A 26,178-nucleotide genomic window follows, 5' to 3' on the forward strand; every position below is an offset into this window, starting at 1 on the left:
TCCAATCTACCAGCTGTTATGACTCTGGGCAAGACGTACAACCCCAATTGCCTAGCCCTTACCACTCTTTTGCCTTACAGATGAAACTTAGTATCGATTTTAAGATAGAAGGTAAGTGTTTTGGAAACTGTGATCAAAACAGTGAACATTTCCCCCCAAAACAGCATACAGCAAGGGCTTTTGGAGACAGAAAAATCATTAAAAAGAGAGAAATATTGAAAAGAAAAATCAAATGTTTTTACTTTAAGGAGGATTTTAATATTAAAAAGTGGCACGAACTTTTTGTATTTAGAACAGAAATCCGTAACTTGGGAAGGCAAAAGTTGAGAAAACCATTAGAACAGAAATGGAGTCCTTAAAATGATTTTTAATTCAGCAACTTGCCTTGTAACGCCTCTAAACTCTTAACCAACACCAGAAACAGTAACAGTTCACCCTAACTTATCCTACCCCATTTGGGGATATTCAACTAAGCTGGAAGGACCTGCTTCCTTTGAAATCAGTTGTCCTCTTCTGAAGCATTGCAGTACCCTCTTCCAACAGGAAGTTTACTCATATGCTCTCAGGTGGAAGGAATGCCTCTGCACTTGCTGCAATGAACATCTATTATCCCTGTAATGCCAGGGCAGACAAAGCATTGCATAGGAGAGAGCAATGCAGCACTTGGAGGCTTTCAGAGCAGTAATTAAAAGTTCTCAGGTGTGCACCACATTGCCAGCAATGGGATGTGTCACAACAGCAGACATCAAAAGAGTTAAGCTAATATTTTCTTTCTAAATTACATCTGAAATAGAAAAAATCTTTAATATACACCATTTTGTAAACAAAATTGCACTTGATTTTGCTTTTAAAAAAATGATCTGAATCCCACTGTTAACATTTTCAAATCTATTTTTTGGTACTTTTAATCACTGATAGTACTGGAAACTCCTTAACTCAAAGGGCCCTTTTATCTCCCAACTAGCTCTGCAAGGTGTAATACTTGCTCCCCAGCAAACTGAAGGATAATTAACAACTTTCCCCATCACCTCTCCAAAAAAAAATAAATAAATAAAATCATAGGCAGTTGCTTCTGAGCATTACATATTATGATAGGCTTTGTCCCTTTAGTATTAAAATTTTAGTCTGACAAATTAAATGACTGAAACAAAAAATGTGGTTTGTGTAATCTCTCTCTCTCTCTCTCTCTCTCTCTCTCTCTCTCTCTCTCTCTCTCTCTCTCTCTCTCTCTCTCTCCCTCTCCCTCTCCCTCTCTCTCTCTCCCTCTCTCTCCCTCTCTCCCACCCCCCTTTCTCTCTCTCCCTCTCTCCCCCCAACTCTAATGCACAAAGATCAAGGAACATATCAGGAGTGTGTTGCTGGCCTTCTTTGAGCCAGTGGGGTAGTAACAGAAGTCTGACACAATTGCTGATTTTTTCCCTGATACTAACAAACTCTACCCTGAAAACCTTCCATTCTTCATTCCATCTTCGATCTTTCAAAGTGCGTGATCATTCTTTCCTAGGGGGAAAAAAGGCTCATTTTAGAGGGACAATGGTTTCAAAACTTATCTTTTTTATATTAGGAATATTGATATTTTAATATATACACATTCTAGAATATATAGCCACCATAAGGTAGACCTGTTACAACACACTTATTCAATATTTAAGGGGGCTGCATGTAGTAGGAACTGTTTTCCATCGACAATTTTGAAGGCTAAATGCAATTTTATCTTCATAATGAGTAGATCTGATTACCAAGAACTGTGCAGTTATTTCAGGCACATAGCACAAAAATGAGAGAAGCTGGCAAAGCTTAGGCTGCCATATATACATAAGCTTATCTACAACTGTACCAAGTGTTATATCTCTCTAAGTGCCAGCCTTTGGGGGCAGTGCTGGTCTGGCAGATGAAACAGGGATCAGAATTTTGCTAAAGAAACAACCCTCAGATAAGAGCAGGGTAAGAGCTAGGTGGCTCAGTGGATTGAGAGCCAGGTCCAGAGACTGGAAGTTTTGGGTTCAAATCTGGCCTCACAGACTTCATAGCTATGTTACCCTGGACAAGTCATTTAACCCCCACACTACCTAGCCCTTACCACTCACTATTGATTCTAAGACAGAAGGTAAGGGTTTATATGGAAAAAAGAAAGAAAACCTGGAGGTGCAAGATTAGCATATGAAACTGTGTGAGGATTAGAAAATCGCCAGTATGATAATAGTATGTACACAAGTCCTAGGATGTTGAATGTACAGGCGAGAAAGAGGTATAGGGCTCATATCTGTAGTGTATATTCTCAATGTATACCAGTGAGGAAACTGGGGAAAAGAAGTTAAGGAACTGTCTATTATAGTTCTTTAGAAAGATACAAAAATAGATTTACACCATCAAAATGACTTTTACAACTTCCTTGAAATCAAAATGGGCCTAACTTACATATTTCTAGAACTAGCATCCAACACCCATCTAGATGGCAAAGATGAACACAGAAAAGAACACTTTCTCTAATCAAATACCAATAATGGTAAGCAATAACCATGAATAACCAAGGACAATTAAAAATCCGCATTGGTTTTGGTGTACTATATTATTTTTGTGGCTATTTGGTCTTCCTTATTAAATTTAGGTTAATATTAAAATCATTTGTATTTCCTGAATTTCCTTTCACTAGGTGAAAGTTATTTCATGAGGATGTCAGTAAATAGGGAGAATTATATTGGCCACATATAATCTACATAAACATGTAAATTTCTTCTATCACTTTTCAAAAGAGATACATATTTGCATCATTGTTTAGGAGAGGAAAAAATAAATCCCTTCCCTGTTCACTTGCAAGTTTTATTTTCATATATATATAATTCAGTGGAATTGCTTGTCAATTCTGGAAAGGAGTAGGGAAGAGGGGAGGAAGAGAATATGAATCATGTAACAGCAAAAACTAATTTTAAAAATTAAATTAAAAAAAATAAGAAAGTTATATTTTCAGAGGCAGCTAGGTAATACAATGGATAGAGAGCCAGGCTTGGGGACAGGAGGTCCTAGAATCAAATCTGCCCTAAGATACTTTCTAGCTATATAACTATGGACAAGCCACTTAACCCCAAATACCTAGCCCTTAGCACTCTTTTGTCTTAGAATGAACATGTAGTATCAATTCTATGACAAAAGACAAGAGTTTTTTTTTAAAGAAAGAAAAGTTATATTTTCACTATATCTTGCTTTTCAGTCTTTTTCTAGCTGCCTTAACAAGAGTTCTCAAGGATATTTGGCAAACAAAGTCAAAACAATCTCCTTAATGACTCCTGCATACCATAAGATCAGTGAATTTATTTTTAAAAGTTTGTTTACTGACCTCATCAGAATCTAGAAGGGCTGGAAGTGCTCTGTAGAGAAAAAAAGAGACAACAGTTAGAGAACACACTAAAACAGTGGAATTATAAATGCAACATTTTTTGCTAGAACTATCTAGCTTTGTGTACAGAAAAATTCAATGGTTCTTTCAAAACAAGAAATACAAGTCATAAGAAACAGGTATTGGAATAGTACTTAAAAAAATAGCAGAACTAAGATCTTATATGCTAATTAATAGTATATTACACTTACAGCCCTAGTAAGAACTTAAAGAAGTTCAAAAAAATCTTCTCTTACATTATCTCATTTTAGGCAAGATAACCACAAAGCAACTCAAAAGAAATTCTGTTTCCTTAAGTAGAACATTATGCAAACTTCACTTGAAATTAGGAAATTCTTTTGTCTACCTAAAATATTTCTTACTGACATTTAAAACTATTTTATCCTCTTCTGAGCTCAAAATAAAAATAATTGATTATCATTACTCTTATTGGGGCAACAATTTAGAATTTAAATTATGAATCAGCCTGATTACTCATCATCCTATGTTAAAACACAAATCCTTTAAACTTCATATGATTTCTAATTCTTTCATCAATTTATTTTCTGGTTGAATATTCTGTTAGTTTAATCAACTCAACAATAAAGTAACAAAATCATTCTGGCTATTAAAAGCAATTTTTTTGAGTCACAATTCAAATATACTCACACATCAGTCACAGAAGACGGAACATTTTCTTCTACCCATTTCAAATCATCTTCTTGCTGGAGGCCAAAATTAAGCAGGTATCATCAGAATAAAAATTAGACAACACAAGAGTTAGGCTACGCAATTTTTTAAAATATCCTTATAAATTTAAAGCCACAACCAAAAGCTACTGCAAACCCCAAAAAGCTCAATGTTATTTTTTTATTATGAAAAATAGCAAAAAAAGGGTGCCATGACTACCAAAAGACACTCCACATTTTTAGATACCTTAAAACTTTTTAAAATATTGCTGAGCATGAAAGTCACATTACTGTGACAAAGTAGAATTCCTAAGTGATAAACAAATTTGGTGATTTTTATTCCAACTAACTAAAATTCTTGATTTGATGCATTCTTATACTACGGTCTAATCACTGACTTGACTTTTTGATGGCTTGAAAATGTTTTTCCAATTCATAAAACCAGATCAAGTATTTTAGTTTTATTCAAAGGGATGATTAGCTAGAAGGGAAGGGATACATTAGGAAATGATGGTATTATAAAAACAAAAGGTAGAAATACAAACTAAAAATATTTCACAATAGTTTTACTTTTAAGAATTTCTTTCCAATAGTTATAAGTGATCATTTAAAAATTATAATGAATAAAGCACCCTATGGGAGGTAGATAATGTGAAAATTTCTGAAGTGATTAGCTTTTGTTAAGAAAACTTTAGTTACTTATACAAAGCAAGTCAATGCGGTAAAGGAATAAGTCTTCAGCTACAGTGTGTACAGAATCTAGAATAATGATTTCCTGATGAAAGCTCCTAGACAAAATTGTCAGACTGGGCTGAAACACTTTTAGCACATGATACAGTATACATGAATTTCTTCAAAAACTAGCTGTCTACAAAGTACTGAAAGTCTTAAAATAAGAAATTAATCATAACTATTTGCCATCTTTTGGGTTTTTCTGATTTATTTATTCTGAGTCAGAGATCTACCTTAATTAGGGCTTGACTCCTTTGGTTTATTAATTCTGAATTGGGGGTGCTGAATTCTCTGAGTCAGAACAACTGTAATAATCAACTGCATAAAAATATAAGGCATTTCCCAGGGTCTACAGGGGACTGGGAAGTAGAGCTCATACTCACAGCTTTATTAACTTTAGTATTTCCATTTGGTTCTTGTTTTGTGCTTCTCATTTTCATTCCTTCTGCAAAATGAAGGCATAAAAACTAAATTAAACAGACTGCTTAGTCCTATGTACACAGACCAGCAAAGGATACAGAAATAGACCAAGAAGTACTACTAAAACACATGCCATGGATAAGAACATTAGAAATGAAGGAAGAGAAAAATCTAGTTTCCGTACATGAAATTACATTAAAATTAGAGTGATTGTTCCTATTAACTCTAATTCTAAGATCCTGACATTTTTTAAGCAGCCAAGGTGAATTTTATACCTACCAAAGCTTTCTTTCAGCATGGGTTCTTTCTGTTCATCATCTTCCTCTTCTTCAGACAATGGTGAAAAGGCAAACCTATTGGCAAAAACATGGAGGAAAAACAGGATAATATTAAGACTCTAATATTTGAATTACAAATGATGAAAAAGGTCAGTTTTAGAGGAATAACTTCTATAGCTGCATTTTTGTTCATTTGTAAAAAAATACTAAAGTATCACAGAATTTTAGAGTTGGAAGGGATCTCATAAGCAATCTAGTATTATCTGGAAAGGAATCCTCACTATAAAACATCTCCAAAGTAAACATCAGTCTCTGCTCAAAGATAACCAATAAGGGAGAGCCCATTATCTTTCCAAAGCAGTCCATTCCATTTTTAGATATCTCTAATAAATAACTTTCCTCCAAAAAAGGTCTCAATTACCTCTGTTAACAAAAGGCAAAAAAAAATTATCTTAGATAAATTCTCAGACAATTGGAAATTTCATTGCAACACACAGATTCAACTTTCCTATCCCCCAAACCTTAGAAAAATTGGCTATTTTTAGTTTCACCGCTTTTCTATGCCCCTTTTCCATTAAAAGTTTTTATAAAGAGTGAAATGCTTAAATTCAAAGCTGATGGGAGAGGAAAAAAGGATTTTAAAAAAAGGCTGGATAATTCTCAAAGTTATCTGATAGCTTTTCCCTAAATAACTGAGAATTGACTTGTTTTCTAAAGCCAATTACTATCTAGTTTAACTCCCCAAATCAGTCAATAAGTTTTCAGTAAGTTAACATACTAGCTCAGCCTTATGTTTCCCCTATTCTTCCAAAGAAAAGTAAGTTTTCCTCAATAAAAATCTTTATTTTCTTTGTAGCCTGGACAGAAGATGAGATGCTTAGTAATCTCTCATATATCTCTCGATCTTCATTTATTTACACATAAGAATACTTGGAGGACTGGGAAGTCAAAATGCACTCTAAACTAGAAACAACTAAAGTTCACATTATAATTCCAGAACCTTTGGTTGTTTGCAGACGGTCTCCACAGAACCATGATGGCAAATAGGATCATCGAGAATAGCATCCTCCAGATGGCATCATCCACCCACAGCTCCTGCCAGTCCTGCCAAAAGGAAACAGGATAACTGACTATAATGGTGTATCACTATACCACAGAATGGGCCACAAAACCAAATATGTTAAGCCATTTTCCTACCCAGTTCTTCACAATACCCAACAATAGACTCAGAACTAAAGCACAGACAGACTTGTCCCAAAAGAGCAAGGGCTGATATGACCTACATGCAGGAGATTTGCACACTGAACAGGAAACAATAGGCAACTCACCGATTGACAATCCACTAGCCTGAACTTCATGGTAGTCCAGATGATGAATACGATAGATGCTAATGGGAAACAAGGATGCCTGGTCAGAGAAGGACCATTATGGTTCACAATCCTGCATGAGAAAATGTTTCCTACCACCTCATACCCAGTCTGGCTGGATCTCACCTATTTTTATCCCACCTGCAAAGGATTCTTCTACAATTCTCCAGCCAATTACTTTAGTTAGGGACAACTAGTGGTGAAGGAAAAAAGACTGCAGTAATCTACTGAAACTTTATCCCTTCAACTCTTATAATTTTTGAAGAACAATGCTGCCATTCTCCTGGCAGTTGAAATTATCACTATTTTTATGAATAGGCAATAAAGAATTGATCTGTTGAAAAAAAAGGAATAAAAGAGTGAGACAATTTGAAAAGCTAAATAGCATAATTCAATTCAACAAAAAGGAATAGGTAACTACAAATAAGATACTATACTGAGAGTCAGAGATAAGAAGAAAAATGCCAGCTTGTGCCTTGGATGAGTTTACTATATCTTCAAGGAGTTTCTTATATCTAAGAGTGGTTTTAGATAAGGAAAAAAATTCATAATCCATTAAGAGACGATTAAGACCTACACAAGGATGGTGCTATTCAAGTGACAAGGAAAGGAGAGATGTAGGCAAGCCTGTACTAGTGCTAACCATTTCTTGTCTTCATCAATACTCCCAAACTCTCTCTCTCTTTTTTTCCTCCAATGTAGGTTTGGAGAATTTATTTTATCTAATCTAGATAGGAAAAGGCTATATACAACGAGGCCAATGTGAGCTAATTAATACTTCCAAATGTAGGACAGATATTCTTTCTGGTTAAAGAGTCAGGCAAATCAAGTTGTTAAACTACACACCCAAAAGGTATATTTTTATTCATAGAACCTATTTAGGCATTACCTTCATTTCTAAATAGATCCCTTCCCTCTCTCCTACCCAATAAGCCATCCTTTGCAGCAACAAAAGAAAAAAAAGTTCAGCAAAACTAATTAACATTTTAACCAAGTCTTATACCACATACAATGTTCCACACTCACTACTCCTGAGGAAACAGAAAGCATTGAGGGGTTTAGAATAGCAGATGGTTAATTGTGGGAATTGAGTGAACCACACTGACTCCTCTTATGACTCAATTCTAGAGCTAGCTTAGTTTCCTTTCTATTGAATTACAGCTCCAGTACAACTTCTCCCTTGTGAGAAAACTTTATTCACTTGTGGGAATTGGGAGGAAGCCTTATTGCATTATTTGGACCTAGCCCTGCATGGCTGGGAAGCTGAACAACCTCTCCCTGTTCTTTAGAGACCCTTAAATAAGGACCTAGGTTATGTTGACCAGAAACCCAGTCAGATCCCAAAACTGATGCAAGGAATTTTCTTACAATTATACATCTCAAGTAACCTATATATTTTATCTGAAAGTTGGTCCCATACTGGTCAATCAGTCATAGTTTTCATGTTTCTTTTATTTACAGATACTTGGGAAAGAGGAAAACATCTCTTTTCTGAATCTAGGGAATGTACCTATTTGCTTTCTCCCTCCCAACTTTGAAAAGTCCTTAATCTTTCTTCCAATTAGAAATCAGATTACTTAATGTTGTGTTGTTTCCTTTATATTAATTAGCCTTATTTGATTAATTGTTTCTACTATCTAAGAGCCTGTCTCTCACTGAATTTGAGGCTCAGCCCTAAGCTGAGAAAGGGCCTGGTCCCAATTTGTCAAGCAACTGACATGCACTGCTTAATAAATCAATGTTTGAAAGATCAAACCTTTGTTTCCTCAATTATTTCATCTCTCATAGACCACATACCCTGCTCATTACAAAGATGAAAGTTTCCTTTTCTCCTTTTTCAAAGGGTTTAGAAACCCAAAATTATAACTCTATTCCCCAATCCCTAACTTTATACTTGGAGGTTTCAATTACATACTGATCAATTTCCTCAAGAACTTGTCCAAATTCATCAACTTCCCTAACTTCTACACATCTTCACTCCACCTTAAGCACATTTCAGTTCTCACCAACATCCCAAATGTTCTCTCCTCCACAATTCTTAAATATTCTAATCAGAGTCTCCTTTCCTTCCATTCCGATCTTTAAAATACTCCCTATAAATTCCTTACCTTCATCACAACTTCTAATCCCTCCATCATTCCCTGTTCCCCCAATATATCACCCCTGCTCTATTCACTTTCTTTCCTTTATGGTCCTGACATAGATTGTTAACTTTTTAAACTCTTGCTTCCTCATCCTACTGTCCTGCCAAGCTTCAGCTCTGGGATACCTTCACCATGTGAGTTTCCTGTTCATACTTAAAGATGCTAAATACTATTGAAAAAAGTCATGCAACAGTGCCAGTAGGAACAGCCACAAATTTAGATTATCTAATAACCAATGAGACCTTGAAGCTCTACAAAAATCCTTTTCTGCTTCCCTATTTGAATCTCTTATGCTCCCTACAGCTGCTAATACAAACCTCTATCTCAAGCCCACAGCACCACTTCAATACCCTTGCCTACGAGATGCATCTTAAAATAGTGTCAACCACTTCCTTTAAGGCTCAATTCCAATGCTACCTCTACCATGAAGCTTTCCTTGGGTACTTTACTATTCCCAAAGTGACCTTCTCTTTACTTATCTATGTCCTTGCAAGTTCCCTGGGTAGAGACCATCTTATTTTGATCTTTTCAATTCCAGCAGCTGGCTGGTGCCTTGTACAGATGTTTATTAAACTGAAGCAGGAGACTAGTGACAGTGACACTTGGACAAACATAACTGGCTAGACTTAAACATAACCAAAGACTGCATAATAAAATTAGATATTAAAAAAAAATCTTTGGCAATGAAACTGTAACAGTGAAGCACTTCAAGCCACCAGTATTTATACAGCATTCTCCATAGACTGATTTTTAAAATTTGTTTTTTAAAACCATTACCTTCTGTCTTAGAATCAATACTGTGTAAAGGCTAGGCAATGGGGGTTAAATGACTTGCCCAGGGTCACACAGTTAGGAAGTGGCTGAGGCCAAATTTGAACCCAAGTCCTCCCATCTCTGGGCCTGGCTCTCCACCCACTGAGTCACATAGCTGCCCCCCATAGACTATTTTGCAATAATAAATTTTAGTCGACATGATCACTGTGAAACTAGGAAGTACAGCTAAAGAAACATATAAAGTGATATAACTTTTTTCCTGATCACAAGGATAAGTAAAGTCAGGGTAAAAACTCAATGTAAGATCTAAATCCCTTCCAAAACTCTTAGTCACACTGCATTTTCCATTGAATCATTAATAAGTATTTAATGAATACTTCATATTGCCCATGCACTGTGCCAGGCACTATGGAAAACAGAAGCTTCACCAAAAAATTCTAAAACAAGATCCTGACCTGAAAGATTTTAGATCCTACTAGGGAGAAAAAACAAAAACAGATGCAAAGATATAAAGGAATAACCTCAGTGGCACTGCACTGAAATCTCTATGAAGGATTAACTCAGCTTAAGCTGAAGCACAGGGAAAAGCTGCAGGAACCAAGTGTCCCATGAAGCCTTGGGAGGGAAGTGAAGAAGGAAAAGTAGGAAATTTATATGGGAAAACTGACACAAGCAATTTACAATTGGGAATGTGGAGTACAAAAGCAACAGTGTGACAACTAGCATCACTGGAATAGTTTATGTGTATTTAACAAAAATGGTAAATAAGGTTGGCTAGAAAAGAAGGAGGTCACAGAGAACCTGAAAACCAGGAAGCCATGTTCTGACTTGAATCAGCAGCCAAGAGGGAGCCATTTGAGATTACTATGCAGAAGAAATTACATGATGGAAATTGTTATGGAAAGAAATTATCTGTAAGAGACAGGAATGAAGAGTCTTAGAGAAAAGAAGCTAATTCCAAACAAAAGCTATTACTTAATGCAGGTGTGAGGTAATTGAAAAATTAGTTCCAGTCAAAACTGGAAGTCCAAGTCAAGATGGAGACAGAAGGGAAGAAGTGAATCTAAATGATATTTCAAAGTTGACCAAGTAAGACTTGATGACTGAGACTGACCTATAAAGGATGCAAAAAAAAAAAAATAGAACTCAAGGTTACTACAGGATTTCTAATGAAGAAGACTGAAGTACCAAAAAACTAATAGACATGGGATTGTATTGGAGGACAGATGAAAAAAATGGGTTTTGGAAATATGTTAGAAATATAAATCTCAAGTATAAGGGAAGAAATCAGGGCTGGGAAAAGTGACAAGAAATGGACCTTTGTATCCTCAACAGCTAGCTAGTGCCTTGTAGAGATGTTGATTAATTAAACTGAAACACATATACCTCCTTTCTCATTGTGGAACATTATATGTACAATTAGACTCAAGACTTTGTTACTTAGTTTTTACCTACTCCCTTCCCCCCTCTTTTTTATTCTTTGCTACAAGGGATATTTCAATTAGAATGGAAGAAGGAATACATTTGAAAATGAAGGGGATATAAATAAAAACTATCAAAAAATTAATTCTAAAAAAAGAGCTAGAGATAAAGATTGAGAGAGCTTTTTTCAGCACAAAGGCAACAACAGCTGAAGTAATGAAATTAAATGAGCTGAGCAAGAGAAAAGAATTTTAGAAGACACCTATACTTAGAAGAGCAGGAAGCATGATTCAGGGATTTTCCAGTGGTGAAAACTATATAGAAATCAGTAGCAAGTAGGGTATTTTATCTTAATCCTTTACATTTTATTTTCATAAATCTCTTTATTAAGAATCCAACCACATTCCTTTAAATTAAATCATCTTTTTTTTATTTAAAATTTGCCATTTTGGTATTTATGTCCTTTTTATTTTTAAATTTTATTTAATTAGATGATTTGGAATATTTTTTCATGGTTACAAGACTCATGTTCTTTCCCTCCCCTCCTCCCACCCCCTTCCCATATCTGATGCACAATTCCACTGGCTTTAACATTCTTTAAAAAGTTATTTGTTTTTTATGCCTATTGCTCCTCTCCTCTGCCAGTATTCTACCGAACCATCATTGGAAAGATTTTTTATTTTTTTTAATTAAAACCCATACCTTCCATCTTGGCATCAATACTAATATTGGTTCCAAGGCAGAAGAGTGGCAAGAGCTAGGCAATGGGGGTTTAGTGACTTGCCAGGGTCAAATACCCAGAAGTGTCTGAGGTCACATTTGAAACCAGGACCTACCATCTCTAGGCCTGGTTTTCAATCCACTGAGCCACCCAACTGCCCCTCATTGGGAACATTTTTCTGAATTCAAACCATAGGATACTGTAGCACTCTCGATGGATCTCATTTAGAGGGAGACTCAAAGCTCCATGACTTACCGGCAACTGCTAAAATCAGAGTGTTGGTGAAATGGCGATAGAGAGATAGCTTCACAATGTTCCTCCGAAGTTTTAAGAGCTTCATTGTCTGAGTCAGGCTGATGAATATGTTTTGGTAGGTTAAGGAAGTCAAAGTTAGGCGAAATAAACAAGCTAGATCTCTCCATCATTTTCGAGTTGTGGGCCACAAAATTCTCCACAGCCCATCTAATCCCTACTAGCTCCCACAAGCTCCTACAAAAAAATACCACCAAAATTTGAGAGAATTAACAAGGACACTATATTCAATGCCACACCAATTAGAAGTCAGAAAGATAAAAAGAGAAAGAAAAATGTGAAAAGAAAATGTAAAAGGGAAGAAAAAGACAAGATCAAGAGGAAACAAGACAACAAAAAACATAAGCAGTGATTTCAAACTATTCAACATTTATTAAATGTGTATTATGTGCTAAGCACTGGGGACCTTCAAGGAGCTTACAGTTTGCTAGAGGACACGATGCCTAAGCAAAGAACTAAACATATAACAACATGAAACAAGGAAGACACTAAGCCCACCTACAAGAAGCCTTTCCAATCCTTCTTAATGCTAGGGCCACCCTCTGTGACTATCTCCAATTTATCCTGGGTGCATCTGGTTTGTACATAGATGTTTGCACATTTTCTCCCCTATTAGACTATGAAGCCCGCAAGGCACAGATCTCTTTTGAATTTCCTTGTATCCCCAGGGTTTAGTCCAGTGCCTGCCAAATAAAAGGCCCTTGTTAAGTGTTTATTGATATGACAACTAATAGAGGAATCAGAAAAGGCTTCCAATACAGAAGGTGACTATCTTAATTGAGTCTTGAAGGGAGGTGGTGAGGGAGTGGCAACTAACAAGCTGGTCTAGCTTCCTTTATTCCCACCCCCCAGGTAACCCCTGCATTTTAGCTCTGGGTCCTAATACACTAGCATGATTAAAACACTTCCACCTGGCAACTAGGTAGCAAAGGGGATAGAGTGCCAGGTCTGGAGTCAGGAAGTCTTGGGATCAAATCTGACCTCAGACACTTCCTAGCTGTATGAGACTGAACAAGTCACTTAACCCTATTTGCCTAGTCCTTGCAGCCCTACTGCCTTGGAAATGCTGATTCTAAAACAGAAGGCCTGGTTTAAAAAAACACACACATACACCATTACCCTGGCATGATAAGACATGCAGGTTCCTACACACTCCAAACCTCTGGAACCTGCCTAGCAGCAGCTTGTATGACAACTTCCACTACATTAAGAGGAAGGCTGTATTGTAGTCCAGATATATAACTTCAAGTTCACAAAAATGGACCATAAATCTCCTGTTTCCATACCAGTTCCCCCAGAAAAGTTGGCTCCCCACTCTAAATGAGCAGCAGTAAGCTACCTCTTATTTCTATCCCTTCTCTTACCTCAAGGCTAGAAGAGAGAACTAAAAATAGGGAATCTGGGATTCTTCCTGGCTTTGTCCAGGGTTCTTTTCATCTAAAAATTATAATAGCCATTTAAAATACCTTTGGGTATGTGAAACAGACAACCGCCAACCCTACCATACTTTGAAAACCACTACAGACTTGGCCATCTAGACCATTATAATCTACTTGTTTTCAAAACTCATTTGATGGGGGCAACTAGGTGGCTTAATGGTTAGAAAACAAGGCCTGGAGACAGAAAAAACTGGGTTCAAATTTGGCCTCAGATATTTCCTAGAAGCATGACCCTGGGCAAGTCACTCAATCCCAATTATCTAGCCCTTATTGCTCTTCTGCCTTGGAACCAATACTTAGTTTTTGTTTCCTTTAATTGATACCTTCTTCACCTTCCTAAGATTCCCTCTTTTTTTTTAACCCTTACCTTCTGTCTTAAGAGTCAATACTAAGTATCAGTTCCAAGGCAGAAGAACAATAAGGGTTAGGCAAATGAGGTTTAGTGACTTGCCCAGGGTCACACAGCTAGGACGGATTTGAACTGAGGACTTCCATCACTCTAGACCTGGCTCTCTTAACAACTGAGCCACCAAGCAATCCACCCCAACCCCCCAGATTCCTTGTAGGCTATATTTGGAACATTACTGGGCCAGAAATATAACTGGCCATATGCTACCATCTATTCCCCAGAAGGAGATCTCCCTCTACTTTCCTACTTTTCAGGTCCTTTTTGTGTGTTGTCTTCCCCCATTAGAACTTAAGTTCCTTGACGGCAGATTTCATCTTTTGGGGGGCTCATATATATCCCCAGCTCTTAGCACAATGCCTGGCAGATGGTAAGCATTTAATAAATGTGTGCCATCTTGACCTCCCTTGATTACTATGTTTCCATTATGCTTGGTGATAGCCATTGCATTGGAGGGTGATACTGACAGATGAGGGGAGAAATAAATAGATGCTACTCCAGGAAACAGTTTGGGGGAAGGAGGGGCTGAATTCAGAAGGGCACACCTTCCTTCCTGTTCTCCCTCCTAAGCAGCCTAATGGAGTTTGCCTAACAGAGAATAAACCAGTCCCTCCCTCTAATTACAAAATCTTGAGAACAGTTTCTGTAGTTAAAAAGACCTATTTATTTTCCGGGGGGGGGGGGGGGGGGGTAAGAAATAGAGGGAAATAAATGCCAGAGAGGGAGATAGGATTTCCCTAATTCTAATTTCTATCACTTACTGAAGGCTTTTAAGTCTCTTCAAAAAGAAATATTTTACTTCCCCTGAGGGAAACAGTAATAATCCAGCTGGGGTCTTAACTGGGCAAGACTCTCTTTCCTTCAGCTCAAACTAGGTGGAGAAAGCTAACAGCCAAGAACTTCTTCAGCCTTCCCCTTCAGAGAGGTTGGTCAGAGAGAAGTGAAGTGATGTGGAAATCAGACCACTCCAAGCAGAAGTGTCTGTCCAAGTCAGCTTGGGTTAACTGCCTTTCTTTTCCAACATTCCATAGAATTCTCTCTCTCCTCCCCCATGGGTCTGGGTATTGTGAATTTTAAAACTACTCCACCCTACTCAGATCTTACTTTAGAAGATTTGATTTAGCTATCTCCTGATTGTAACAATGAAGACACTCTCTTTAACAGAATCAGGAATGTCTTGTAGTACTTTACATTACTCCATCTTACTTAGACATACTTTAGGGGAAGATAAAGTTGTAATCTCCTAATTGAAGAATGAAGGTACTTAGTTCTCACCTTAAAGTGAAGCTAGAACTTTAAGCTAAGTCTATTTTTAGACCTCAATACAAAAAGGTGTTAAGTAACTATAAAGGTTAAATTAATCACAAAAAGGTCAAGTAACTAACAAAAGGTGAACTTAACAAAGAAGTGTGAAGTAGTTCAAAAGATATAAACTAATCAAAGAAGGTGAGAACTAAAAGTATGGGCAGTCCTGGAGAAAGCCTTTGATGTGATTGGTAGATTTAGAGGTAGAGACACAAGGGTGAAAGGTCTATATATTTGGGATTTTGTCTCTCAAAATCCCTTTCCTGGGAAAGTTGGATCTGGCTGATCACTTCCTGTGAGCAGCCTGGGCACCAGTTCGATCCTGAAACTCAGCCTGGAGGAGCTCACTCAGACAAGCTTCCTTGAGATGGTCTCATAGTGAGTGATAAAACTGACTTCCTTTTCCCTTGGGCTCAGGGAGGCCCCTTTGGCCAAGGCCTTTAACTCCTGCCTGATTCAAACTGAGCCAGAGTAGTTTAAATTAACTCTTTTTCCTCTCCCTCTCTCTTCTCCTTAAATTCCTTCCCTCTATATTAATTAAATTACCATAAATTTCCAGATTGACTTGGGAATTTTATTTGGCAACCATTTAAATCTAGATTTAAAGTAACAACTCTAAATTCATCTTTACAGTCTGGAGGATTCTATCTGCTTTCTTGAATTTTTTCTTCTTTGCATTTCATCTCTTCAGTCTTTGCCCATTTCTCTCATTCACACCATACACACAATTTCATAGCAGTGTACAAAACTCTCCATTTTCAACTTTCTAGAATATGGAATTAACAAGTTATTCAAGAGAAAGGTATCGCACAACATTACACAATGCCAAGCACAAAAATGATCAACTTAATAATGCCATCCAAACTAAATACATAAGACTAGCCCTGACAAACCAGAAAAATAAGCTTATAAGGATCAGCTTGGCCATCAACCACTTGGCAATGCCCTGCAAACAAGCCATTGTTTATGCTGAAGCATTGTCTTGATGGGCTTTCTAGGTAGGCAACAGATCCTGTTCAGGAAGTTTCAACCTTGATGAACTGATCTAAGCTTTTAAAATAGGCAAATTAAGCTCCCACTGCTCCTTGAAGGCACAATATGCAAGTCAGCCCATTTTCACAATTTCCAAGACCTTTCACAAAATGAGTTGCCAGAATCTTAAAGATGGCAATCATCAACCCCAGACTATTAATTCTTCCCTTTCTAATTCATAGCCTTCATTTCTTTTCTAATTCATAGGTTTCACAGCCTATGTGAAACTCAATCAAGGGGAAATGCTCACAAGATTTTTCACCCCAAAAAGCTAGAAGCTGGTTCACTTTCTTGTCTTACAAGCAGGCACCTTAGCTTCTGATTCATTAAGAGTAGATTATAACTGCTTACCTGGACTATCAAGCTCGAAGGCCTAATTAATACCCTGTCTCCAGCACTAAGGGACAATCAACAAAACTGGTAAAGACTTGTTGTAGAAAGATCAATGAAAACCCAGCTCTGAGGGGGGGAAATGGGCCTCCATCAATTAAGTCAATAAAGAAGGATATCCACCAGCACAGGGCAGTGTCTAGGAAAGCCAGGGGGATAAAGGCCAAGGAAGCAAGGTCAGTCTGGGCCTAGAGACAAAGAGAAAAAGGTAGTAAGAAAGAGATGACTGGATAGGCACAGGAAAGAAACCAGCACATAATTCCATATACATATGAGCAAATCAGGACTAATCCCTAAGGTGGTCTCAATTCTAAATGATGGTGGATAGAATCCACCTCTTTCCCTCTCTCTAATAAACTTTCAACACTTTGCATATACATCTGTGAGCATTTCATAATGTCGGCTTAGATCTCTTCCTTAAAATAAAACAACATTCAGCTAAGTGATGACATAACTATTTCCAGCACAGATGTATTATGGAGGAACTCTATTAACAGAAACATCACTCTAGTATACAATCTCCATAAAACATCAGTTCCCTTTCACTGTCAGTAAAACAGAAAAAGGGAATAAAAACCAGACTACTTGTGATTTATATTTCTATATTTCTAGCTGCAATGTCATTTTGCCTCACTCATATAAGGAAAAACAAAAAACATCATCGTTATTTCATAAAGAATAAGAAGACGCATGCAAGTTTTCCAGAGACATAAACTAAAAGAAAGGCTAAAAAGCAGGGTTTCATTCATAACACAAAATTTGTTGTGATCTAGTTAATTCTGGTGGCATTTGCCTTTCACCAAACAATAGTTTCTTATATAGCCTAATTCTTTACTCCACATTCAAGACATTTCTAAAAGGATATCCATAAAATAATACAGGCATCAATCGCAGAGAGGGCCAGGTTTGTTATCAAAGTCAAAGCTCCGTAAAAAGATGACTAAAGCAAGAGAAGCAGAAAGAAAATGTAAAAGGACGAAAGATTAAAGTTTCTAAAAGTCCATGGAAAACTTGCTGATGGTAGGCAGTGAAATACATTTAAGACTTGAAATACAAATTGGCATCTCAAAGACACTTTGTTTCAGGGCTAACTTTTGTTGACACTTGCTGAGCCCAGTTTTCTTGGGGGAGGACAGAGCCCAATTTGCATGATTCTAAATACATATGACGGGCTTCCCCTTCCATCCAGGTGTACTTCTGACTGAAGAAACAAGAATAAAATAAGGGAAAGTGGTATAGGTAAGCTCATGACCTCTTTCCATTCAACACAACAGATGGCTAGACTAAGCTCAGTGAAGGTCATTTTCAGGCTTCTCACATAACCCTCAGTGCTTTGGTTTCCTTCCTTATTAATTGGGGATAATCATTACCTAATTCACAGGATGTTGTGAAGCTTAATTAAGTGCAGTTTAAGAACTGCTTTGAAAACAAAAAAGATAGAAGAGGAAAAAAAAGATCATTATTTAATCATGAAAAGCAAAGAGCAACAGGATTCTAAAGTCTGTCACCCTACAAAGAGCAACAGTCCAAGGCAGCTGGGTGGCACAGTAGGTAGAGAGCCAGGCCTGGAGTTGAGAGGACCCGGGTTCACATCTGGCTTCAGACACTTCCTAGTTATGTGAACCAGTGGAAGCTACCTAACCCTGAATGCCAAGTCCTTACCGAAACAATATTTGGTATTGATTCTAAGACAAAAGGTAAGGGTTTAAAAAACAAGAGTGAGAGTCCTGTGGACTAGGAAAAAGACCTAAATAGTAATCACTCGATTAGAGGGGATGGGAGCATTCTCTCTCACTCACCTAGCATTTCATCAAATGCATGATTCAAAAGGAATACAGAAAAAAGCAAAGTGGGTTTTAGCTATTACATTTTGAATATCAGAGCCAAGGATTTACAGGGCAAAATAATCTCCACTGTCTCTCTTTGGGCTCTTTAACAACCCATTGTACCTGCTAAGGACAGAGACAAATTATACCCACGCTCACCACAAAAACTCAGATTAAGAAGTTACTGACCCCAGTAACTCTGAGGACACCTTCCATGCCGGAGAACAAGAGATAGAGAGCTCCTGCCACCACAACTTTGTGAAGAGTGACTCCAAGGCGAGGCCTAAAGGGGAAAAAAGGTAAAGTTGAACAAAGTGTCACAAAACAGCCTGGTTCCCCTGAAATAAGATAAGCTTCAACTAAATATCAAATATTGTCCCATAAAGAAGAAAAATAAATTCATTACTGTGTAGAAAGTGGCCTGGATTCAAAGTTCTTAAAAAATCATGGTTTTATAGGCAGCATCTAAATACTGCACTTGATTCTTTTTTTTAGCCCTTACCTTCTGTCTTAGAATTAATTCTAAGTCAGAAGAATGGAAAGGGCTAGGTAATTGGGGTTAAATACCTGAGGTCACACAGCTAGGAAGGGTCTGAGGTCAAATTTGAACCTAGAACCTCCCTGACTCCAGCCCTAGCTATCTACCCACTATGCTACCTACTTGCCTAGTCAAACCACTGCATTTTACAAACATACCTCTCAGGTAACAATCTCAAATCTCAACCAAATACGGGCAGCTAGGTGGATTAGTAGATAGCCAGGCATGGAGCCAGAGAAGTCCTGGGTTCAAATCTGACTTCGAATACATCCTAGCTATGTGACCCTGGGCAAGTCACTTAACCTCAACTGCCTAGTCCTGAGATAGCACTCAGGGCCCTTTCTGTGGCTATGCATGCTGTTGCCCCAGCACAGAGTTCACCAGAGCTCATTAGAGGGACGCAGGGCCAAACCACTCCCTTCCCCTTCTCCACAGGCTCCTGAAGACATTTCTCACATCACCCACCTCTCTAGGAGGTTTGCCATCACTGGCCTAGGCCTTACTGCTCTTCTGTCTTAGAATTTATACTAGTACAAAAAGGTATGGGTTAAAAAAAAACAACCTTGAGAACCCATTCCAGAAGACTGCTTACCTCATACCTTTTTGCTGTTGTTCCAAACAAAATTTATTGTTAACAAACTTCAAAGTTGAAATTTTAGCCCCAGGTTTCTGGTCCCCACCCCCCAATTCTTTTGACTGTCTTTTGAGGCCCTCAGATCCTGGCTTCTGTCATTAGAACACTGCAGGGTAGAAGTATCTAGGGCTACCGAGGTCAGGGAGGGTGTAACAGGAAGAGCAAGATTAGGGGCAGACACAAAAATAAGGAGCAAATAAACAAGGGCCCAGTGAGAAACAGAGAGCCAAAGGGCAAGTCAACAAAAGAAGAAGATCAGATGTAGACACAAAGCCGGGGCCAGCAAGAGATCAACAGTGATGGAAAAATCCTTTCCCATCCCAATTGTTCTCAAGGCTCTCTCATCACAGCCTGAAATGACTAGTTCTCATTATTCCTCCACTTTAAAGGGGCCATTGCATTTACTATAGGAAGCTACTACTCACTTGACTATCCCATAGCCCAGACTGACTATAATGACCAGAGTCCGAGCCAGCGATCGTTTCACTGCTGAGAGCAGTTCTGCAAGAATCATGGCACCTTGGACTGAAGGGAAAAACACAAGAAAGGAGACAAAAAGGAGAGTAAATGTCAGTGTGGCTTCTTAATTACCATTCTCAAAAAAAGCAGCTGCCAAGGGGTAGTTAGGTGGCTCTGTGGACAGAGCCAGGCTTGAAGATAGAAGGTCCTAGGTTCAAATTTGGCTTCAAATACTTCCCAGCTGTATGACCCTGGGCAAGTCACTTAAGCCCTTTTCATTCTTTTGCCCTGGAGCCAATACAAAGAATTAATTCTAAGACAGAAGGCAATGGTTTAAAAAAAAAAGAAAGTTCCTAACTCCCACCTGTTGGTCAGTCTTCTGGTAATAAGGCTATTTTTCCTTAATAATCTGATAAGACCATCAAATTGACCAATAAATATGTACTGAGCCCTTGATATCTGCTAGTTACTGTGCTAGGCACTGGGGAAACAAGTGCAAAGAATGTAATGATGCCTTATCACAAGGAGTTAACATGTACTTATATAAAAATATACAGAATAAATATTAAAAAAGGGCAGATGCTAGGCTTCAGAAGAAGGAAATTTCCTTCAATTTCTCTTTAAGAACTGATACCACCTATGATCCTGCAGATGGTTCTTCAGTAACCAAAGTTGGCTCAACTTATCTACATTCTCAGAAAACATTCACAAAACCTCTAATCCACTTTTTTAAACACTTACATTTTGTCTTAGAATCAATACTAAGTATTGGTTCCAAAGCAGAAGAGCAGTAAAGGTTAGGTAATTGGGGTTAAGTGACTTGCCTGTATCATACAGCTAAGAAGTATCTGAGGTGAAATTTGAACCCAGGACCCCCATCTCTAGGCCTGGCCCTCTTATCTACTGAGCCACCTATCTATCCCTCCATTTAACTTTTAAAGATGGCTTCCAGTATAGGTGGTCCCTGATGAGGAAGTTAGCATATATATTTCATAGTTCTTCAGAGCAAAAGGATTCACTGCTTTAGATTACTAATCTAATATTCTATTTAATATAAGCCCCCTCCCACTAATTATATAATGAAATCTTAATTGTATTGCTAATATTTCACTTTGTGCATATATAATCATTTATTTTGTAGCAAGCCCAGTACCATGGCTAAAGTCTCCATATGTCTAAATGTCTGGATCATTTAGCTTTGTGATCTGACACTTAACATTTCTATTCCAAATTCCATAAATGTGATTTTGCATAAATCATTCAAATAGTTGATCTGAGTTTGTCCTCATACTTCTGCCCCTCAAAAAAGTTTCTACACACCCAACCTACCTGTCAGTCCCCCCAAAGAACTATAATCCCTCATAGCGACATACCAGACTCTCCTTTGTAGCGAATGTTCTGGAATTCTGCATAGAAGACTGCCTTCTCTAGCATTCCCAGAAAGATAACAGCACCAATCCAAAACTGAATTCTCAGGAGATCTCGCCAGTAACAAGCAGACCACGCCAGCCACAAAACCCCAAATAGGACATACACGATACACATCACCATGAAGAACTGTCATCCAGGTGGATAAGAGTTTAAATAGGCAAATTAGGATTAAGGCCATTCCAGATTTCTCAATTTAACAATTTAGCTACAGCATATCCTTAGCCCAACACACTCTACACCTATTCAGAAGTTGTTTCCATTAATTCACTTTGTTTGCTTGGATATCACTAACTCAAACCCAGGGAAACCGGGCTTCCACCTTCACAGAAGGAGTGCAAATGAGTAAGCTATTGTCAAAACCAACTTCACTCTTTTATTATAGGTAGTCTTCTAGTTCAGGCTAAGAATATATGAAAATAGCAAACATCAAAGTGAGAAAAGGGCACGGCAAGAATTGAACCTGGAGCAAAGAAAGAAGATGAAATGGTAACTATGAAAAAAAGGAGAGGAAAAAGAGAAAAATGCCCAGAAATACCATTCCTAGGTCTATACCCCAAAGCAATAAGGAAAGAAGAAAAGGACCTCTATAGTGGAAACTGCTAAATGGAGAATGACTGAATAAGTTAGTGTGACAGCACAATTGTGTTGAAAGAAATGAAGGAGAGTATACATGCATACACACATTTAGAAGTACTACATTAATAAATAAGGTTTTTATCCCTCCCCCCAAAAAAGAGAAAGGAAGGAGGGGATGGTTTTAGAAAAACATGTGGTAACAGTAATATTATACAATGACCAACTGTGAAAGACTTAGCTACTCTCAGCAATACAATGATCAGGGACAATTCTGAGTGACTTAGGACAAAGAATGCTATCTACCTCCAGAGAAAGAACTGTTTGGAGTCAGAATGTAGATGGAAGCATGTGATTTTTCACTTCAGTTTACTTGTGTTTTTATTTTGGGGTTTTTATATGAGTATTCTCTCACAACAATGACCAATGTGAAAATATTTTGCATAACACATATATAACCCAGATCAAATAGTTTACCATCTCAGGAAGTGAAGAAAGAGAGGGAGACAATTTAGATCTCATGATTTTGGAAAATGTATGTTTAAAAATATTATGTGCAACTTGGAAAATAAACTATTCTTTAAAAAAAGAAGAGAAAAACCTGGGGAGACTAGTAAGAACTAATGAAAAGTGAACAGAACCAGGGGAATAATTTATATAATAACAGTAATGCTATAAAGTGAAAGATTTAGGAACTCTGGGGCAGCTAGGTAGCACAGTGGGTAGAAAGCCAGGTCTGGAGTGGGGAGGACCTATGTTCAAATATGATCGCAGACACTTCCTAGTGATGTGACCCTGTGATTTAACTTCAACTGCCTAGATCTTGCACTTGCACTTGACTTAAGAATTGCTACTAAGACAGAAAATAAGGATTTTTAAAAAATATTTAGGGACTCTGATTAAACCAAGAGAACCAATTGCAGTTCCCAATGACTTAGGATGAAACATGCTGCCCACCATCAAATTGAAAGGTGATGGACTCAAGAGTGGAAAGTGAAGCATTTATGGAGAAAGAAGCCAAGGACATGGCTAATGCAGGAATCTGTTTTCCTTGATTATACATATTTATAATAGGCTTTGTTTTTCTTGCTTCCTCAATGGATAGGAAAAAGAGAATTTGGAACTGAAAAGAAATAAAATAGAATTATAGGAAAACTAGATCGGGGTGATGGCTTATCTAAATGATGTTTGCATAGAAAACAGAATCTGGTCATATCATCATAGGTTTAAAAAAAAAAAACTACCTAGTTTAACTCAGAGCAGAAGCTCACTGAACCAAATTTAAAGGACTTGCTCAAAGTCACCTAACTAATAGGAAGCAAAGTCAGCACCAGAAACAACATCTCCTAGGATATTATGGTATCTGCCTTCAATTTGTGAAACAATATTCCACATATCTGACAAATTTTCAGGCTAAGTTAATTCATTCTATCCAGGGGTTAAAGAATATAACTTTACTTACAATCATGAGGGGATACTCTGCAAGAGAGAGGTATTCATAGGGACCCTTCACTTCCACCGTCACTGACAAAAGAAAAAAAAAAGTATTAAAGAAGGAAAATCTAACAATATCAACTTTTAATATTATCATAACAGAAGTAGATTAACTCTTACAAATTAACTCTTAGATTAACCATTTACTTTGATCTAATTAATTTAAGTCAGTGCCCATAACTGCTAGTAATCATTTTATATCCCCTGTAACTAAGAACACCATTCCAAGGTATGTTTTCATCCTCTCCCTTTTAAAAAGAAGCAAATTTCCCTACGTAGAAATCTAGTGAAAATTATCCATGATGAGTTAAGACACCAGACTATTGAGATTTAAAAAGAAGAAAAATAAGATAGCACCTCTAAAATTAATACTCTTGGGAACAGAGGAGCATCTCTTCACAGGAATTTCACACAGCTGTGGTGATGAGCTAGATGTTAAGTCTTACATCTTTCACAACTAATAAATGCAATGTCATAGTTTCATGAATGTTGCAAACTTATTTTTCCCTTGCTCTTTACTAAAATGCAAAACTTCTTTACTGTGAAGATGGAATTAACTCTCCCCTATTTATGCTTCAGATTTTAGCCACCAGGAATGTATACACCCCCACTTAAACCCTAAGTGTGTGTGTGGAGGGGGGGGTGTCTATGACCCATGTGTGCTAGCGAATGACAAATCTAAAGCAACTGACTGCCCCCTGGTCAGTCCGAAGCAAAGTTAAAGCTGCCATTGGTCCATGTAAAAGCAGACGAAAGGCACAGGAAGTGATGCAAAGAACTGTCTTTTAAAATGGTGGTAACTTCCTGTGACCAGTCTTTTCTCCTTTGAGCTTGGCCTTGAAGGAGGTCTGGCTTGGGACAATTAGAACTACTGCATGGGTGAGTGAGAAAGGCTGACTCCCTTTTCCTGGCTTTTCTGGAGTACCTCTTCTTGGAGGAGCCCTCATGGCTAGAACCCTTGTTTCATTTACCTCTGGGCCCCACCTTTGATGGGGCCTCTGAAGCCCTGCCTGGTTCTGACTGGGCTGGAGTAATTATCTACCTTCTTTTTCACTTCACTACTTTTACTCTTTCTCCTTTTGTAAATAAACTACCATAAAAGTCATTCTGACTTGAGTAATTAATTTTGGCAACCACATTTCTCTTGTATTTTAGTCCAACTCTTTAATTTTAACATTTACATTACAAGGATAAAGATAAAAAATAACTATACATAAAAGAGATGGTCTATTCCATTCCTCACAGCAATTAAATGATGCACACACTAAGTTACTCAAATACTAAACATGATAATTAAATATTCATATCAAAGCATATAAAGACATGAAAAACTTACTGGTAAAAAGTTGATTTTGTGGCACATCTTTCAAAGAGTCCTTTGAGTATGAAATCCCAATCTGAACAATGAAGATATAAGGCCCATCTTGCCAAGTTTTAATAGCACCATTCGTTGCCTGAAGGGGGAAAAAAACATTCTTCAAGTCTGAGAGAAATTGAGAGCAACAAGCTACCCATAAATCCTTAAATTCTATTCCTAAAGCCTGCAGAGAGACAGGGGACAAATTCCTTCACTCTGTTGAAATTTTGTTAAATTTCATGAATGCCTGAATTAAACATACAAACACACACAAAATAAAATACTGCTTTCAAAATGATTTTTAAAAATTTAAATAACTCTTGTAGTAAGTTTTCTTAAAACTGTTTTAGCATAGAACCAGATAAAAGTAGATATTTGATAAATCTCTATTACAAGAGACAAAGAAAATCAAAAGCATTAAATGGAATAAATTATAAAATTCATAATGCTCTCTCTTCAGTTACTAAAGATCTAATTGCCAAAAATTTTCTCAATATTCATCTTTCTTGAATTCTTCTAACATTGTCAATCACCTTCTTCTTGAAATTCTCTTCTATGAAGGTTTTGGTGCCACTGCTCTCTCTCCTAGTTTACCTTCTGGCCACTCTTCCTCAGTCTCCTTTGCTAAATCTTCATTGAGATCATGCAGACTAACCATGGCCATCCCTTAAAGTTCTCTCTTGGGCCCTCTTCACCTTCTATACTATTTCACATCTGATGGAATCTCTATGCAGATGATTCTCAAATGTATTTGTTGATTCTAACCTTCTTCCTAACCTCCAATCTCATCCCTCCAACTGCCTATTTTACACATTTCAAAATGGATCTTAAACTCAACATGTCCAAGGCTGCACTCATTACTTTTCCCCTAAAACTGTCCCCCTCTTCCTAGCTTCCCTATTACTGTCAAGAGTGCCATCATCCTCCCAGTCATCCAAGCCAATACTAGATATCATCCTTGACTCCTCTCTCATGTCTCATATCCAATTGGCTTCCAAGTTCTATTTTTTCTACTTTCCTAGGATCTCTCCCTTATGCTCTCATCTCTTCTGATACAGCCGC

General features: G+C 37.5%; 1 protein-coding gene across 2 annotated transcripts in view; it reads right to left on the reverse strand.

Moving 5' to 3' along the window:
• Positions 1-235: 235 nt before the first annotated feature.
• Positions 236-26,178, reverse strand: part of TMEM87A (transmembrane protein 87A) — a 39,740-nt gene continuing 13,797 nt past the window's right edge. The window contains exons 7-20 of one of the 2 annotated variants that reach the window (XM_056810330.1): positions 25,096-25,213; positions 23,728-23,789; positions 21,635-21,818; positions 20,228-20,327; positions 18,820-18,913; positions 16,920-16,992; positions 12,176-12,280; positions 6,821-6,879; positions 6,493-6,596; positions 5,494-5,567; positions 5,178-5,239; positions 4,043-4,098; positions 3,335-3,365; positions 236-1,500 (exon numbers count right to left, since the gene is read on the reverse strand). In XM_056810330.1, coding sequence (XP_056666308.1) covers positions 1,459-1,500; positions 3,335-3,365; positions 4,043-4,098; positions 5,178-5,239; positions 5,494-5,567; positions 6,493-6,596; positions 6,821-6,879; positions 12,176-12,280; positions 16,920-16,992; positions 18,820-18,913; positions 20,228-20,327; positions 21,635-21,818; positions 23,728-23,789; positions 25,096-25,213 — 1,164 coding nt within the window. In that variant the 3' untranslated portion in view covers positions 236-1,458. Of the gene's footprint in view, positions 1,501-3,334; positions 3,366-4,042; positions 4,099-5,177; positions 5,240-5,493; positions 5,568-6,492; positions 6,597-6,820; positions 6,880-12,175; positions 12,281-16,919; positions 16,993-17,665; positions 17,745-18,819; positions 18,914-20,227; positions 20,328-21,634; positions 21,819-23,727; positions 23,790-25,095; positions 25,214-26,178 lie in introns of both variants that reach the window. The other variant, XM_056810328.1, reaches the window with a different exon arrangement.

This window comes from Monodelphis domestica, chromosome 1, assembly GCF_027887165.1.
Source record: "Monodelphis domestica isolate mMonDom1 chromosome 1, mMonDom1.pri, whole genome shotgun sequence".
Lineage (NCBI taxonomy): Eukaryota > Metazoa > Chordata > Mammalia > Didelphimorphia > Didelphidae > Monodelphis > Monodelphis domestica.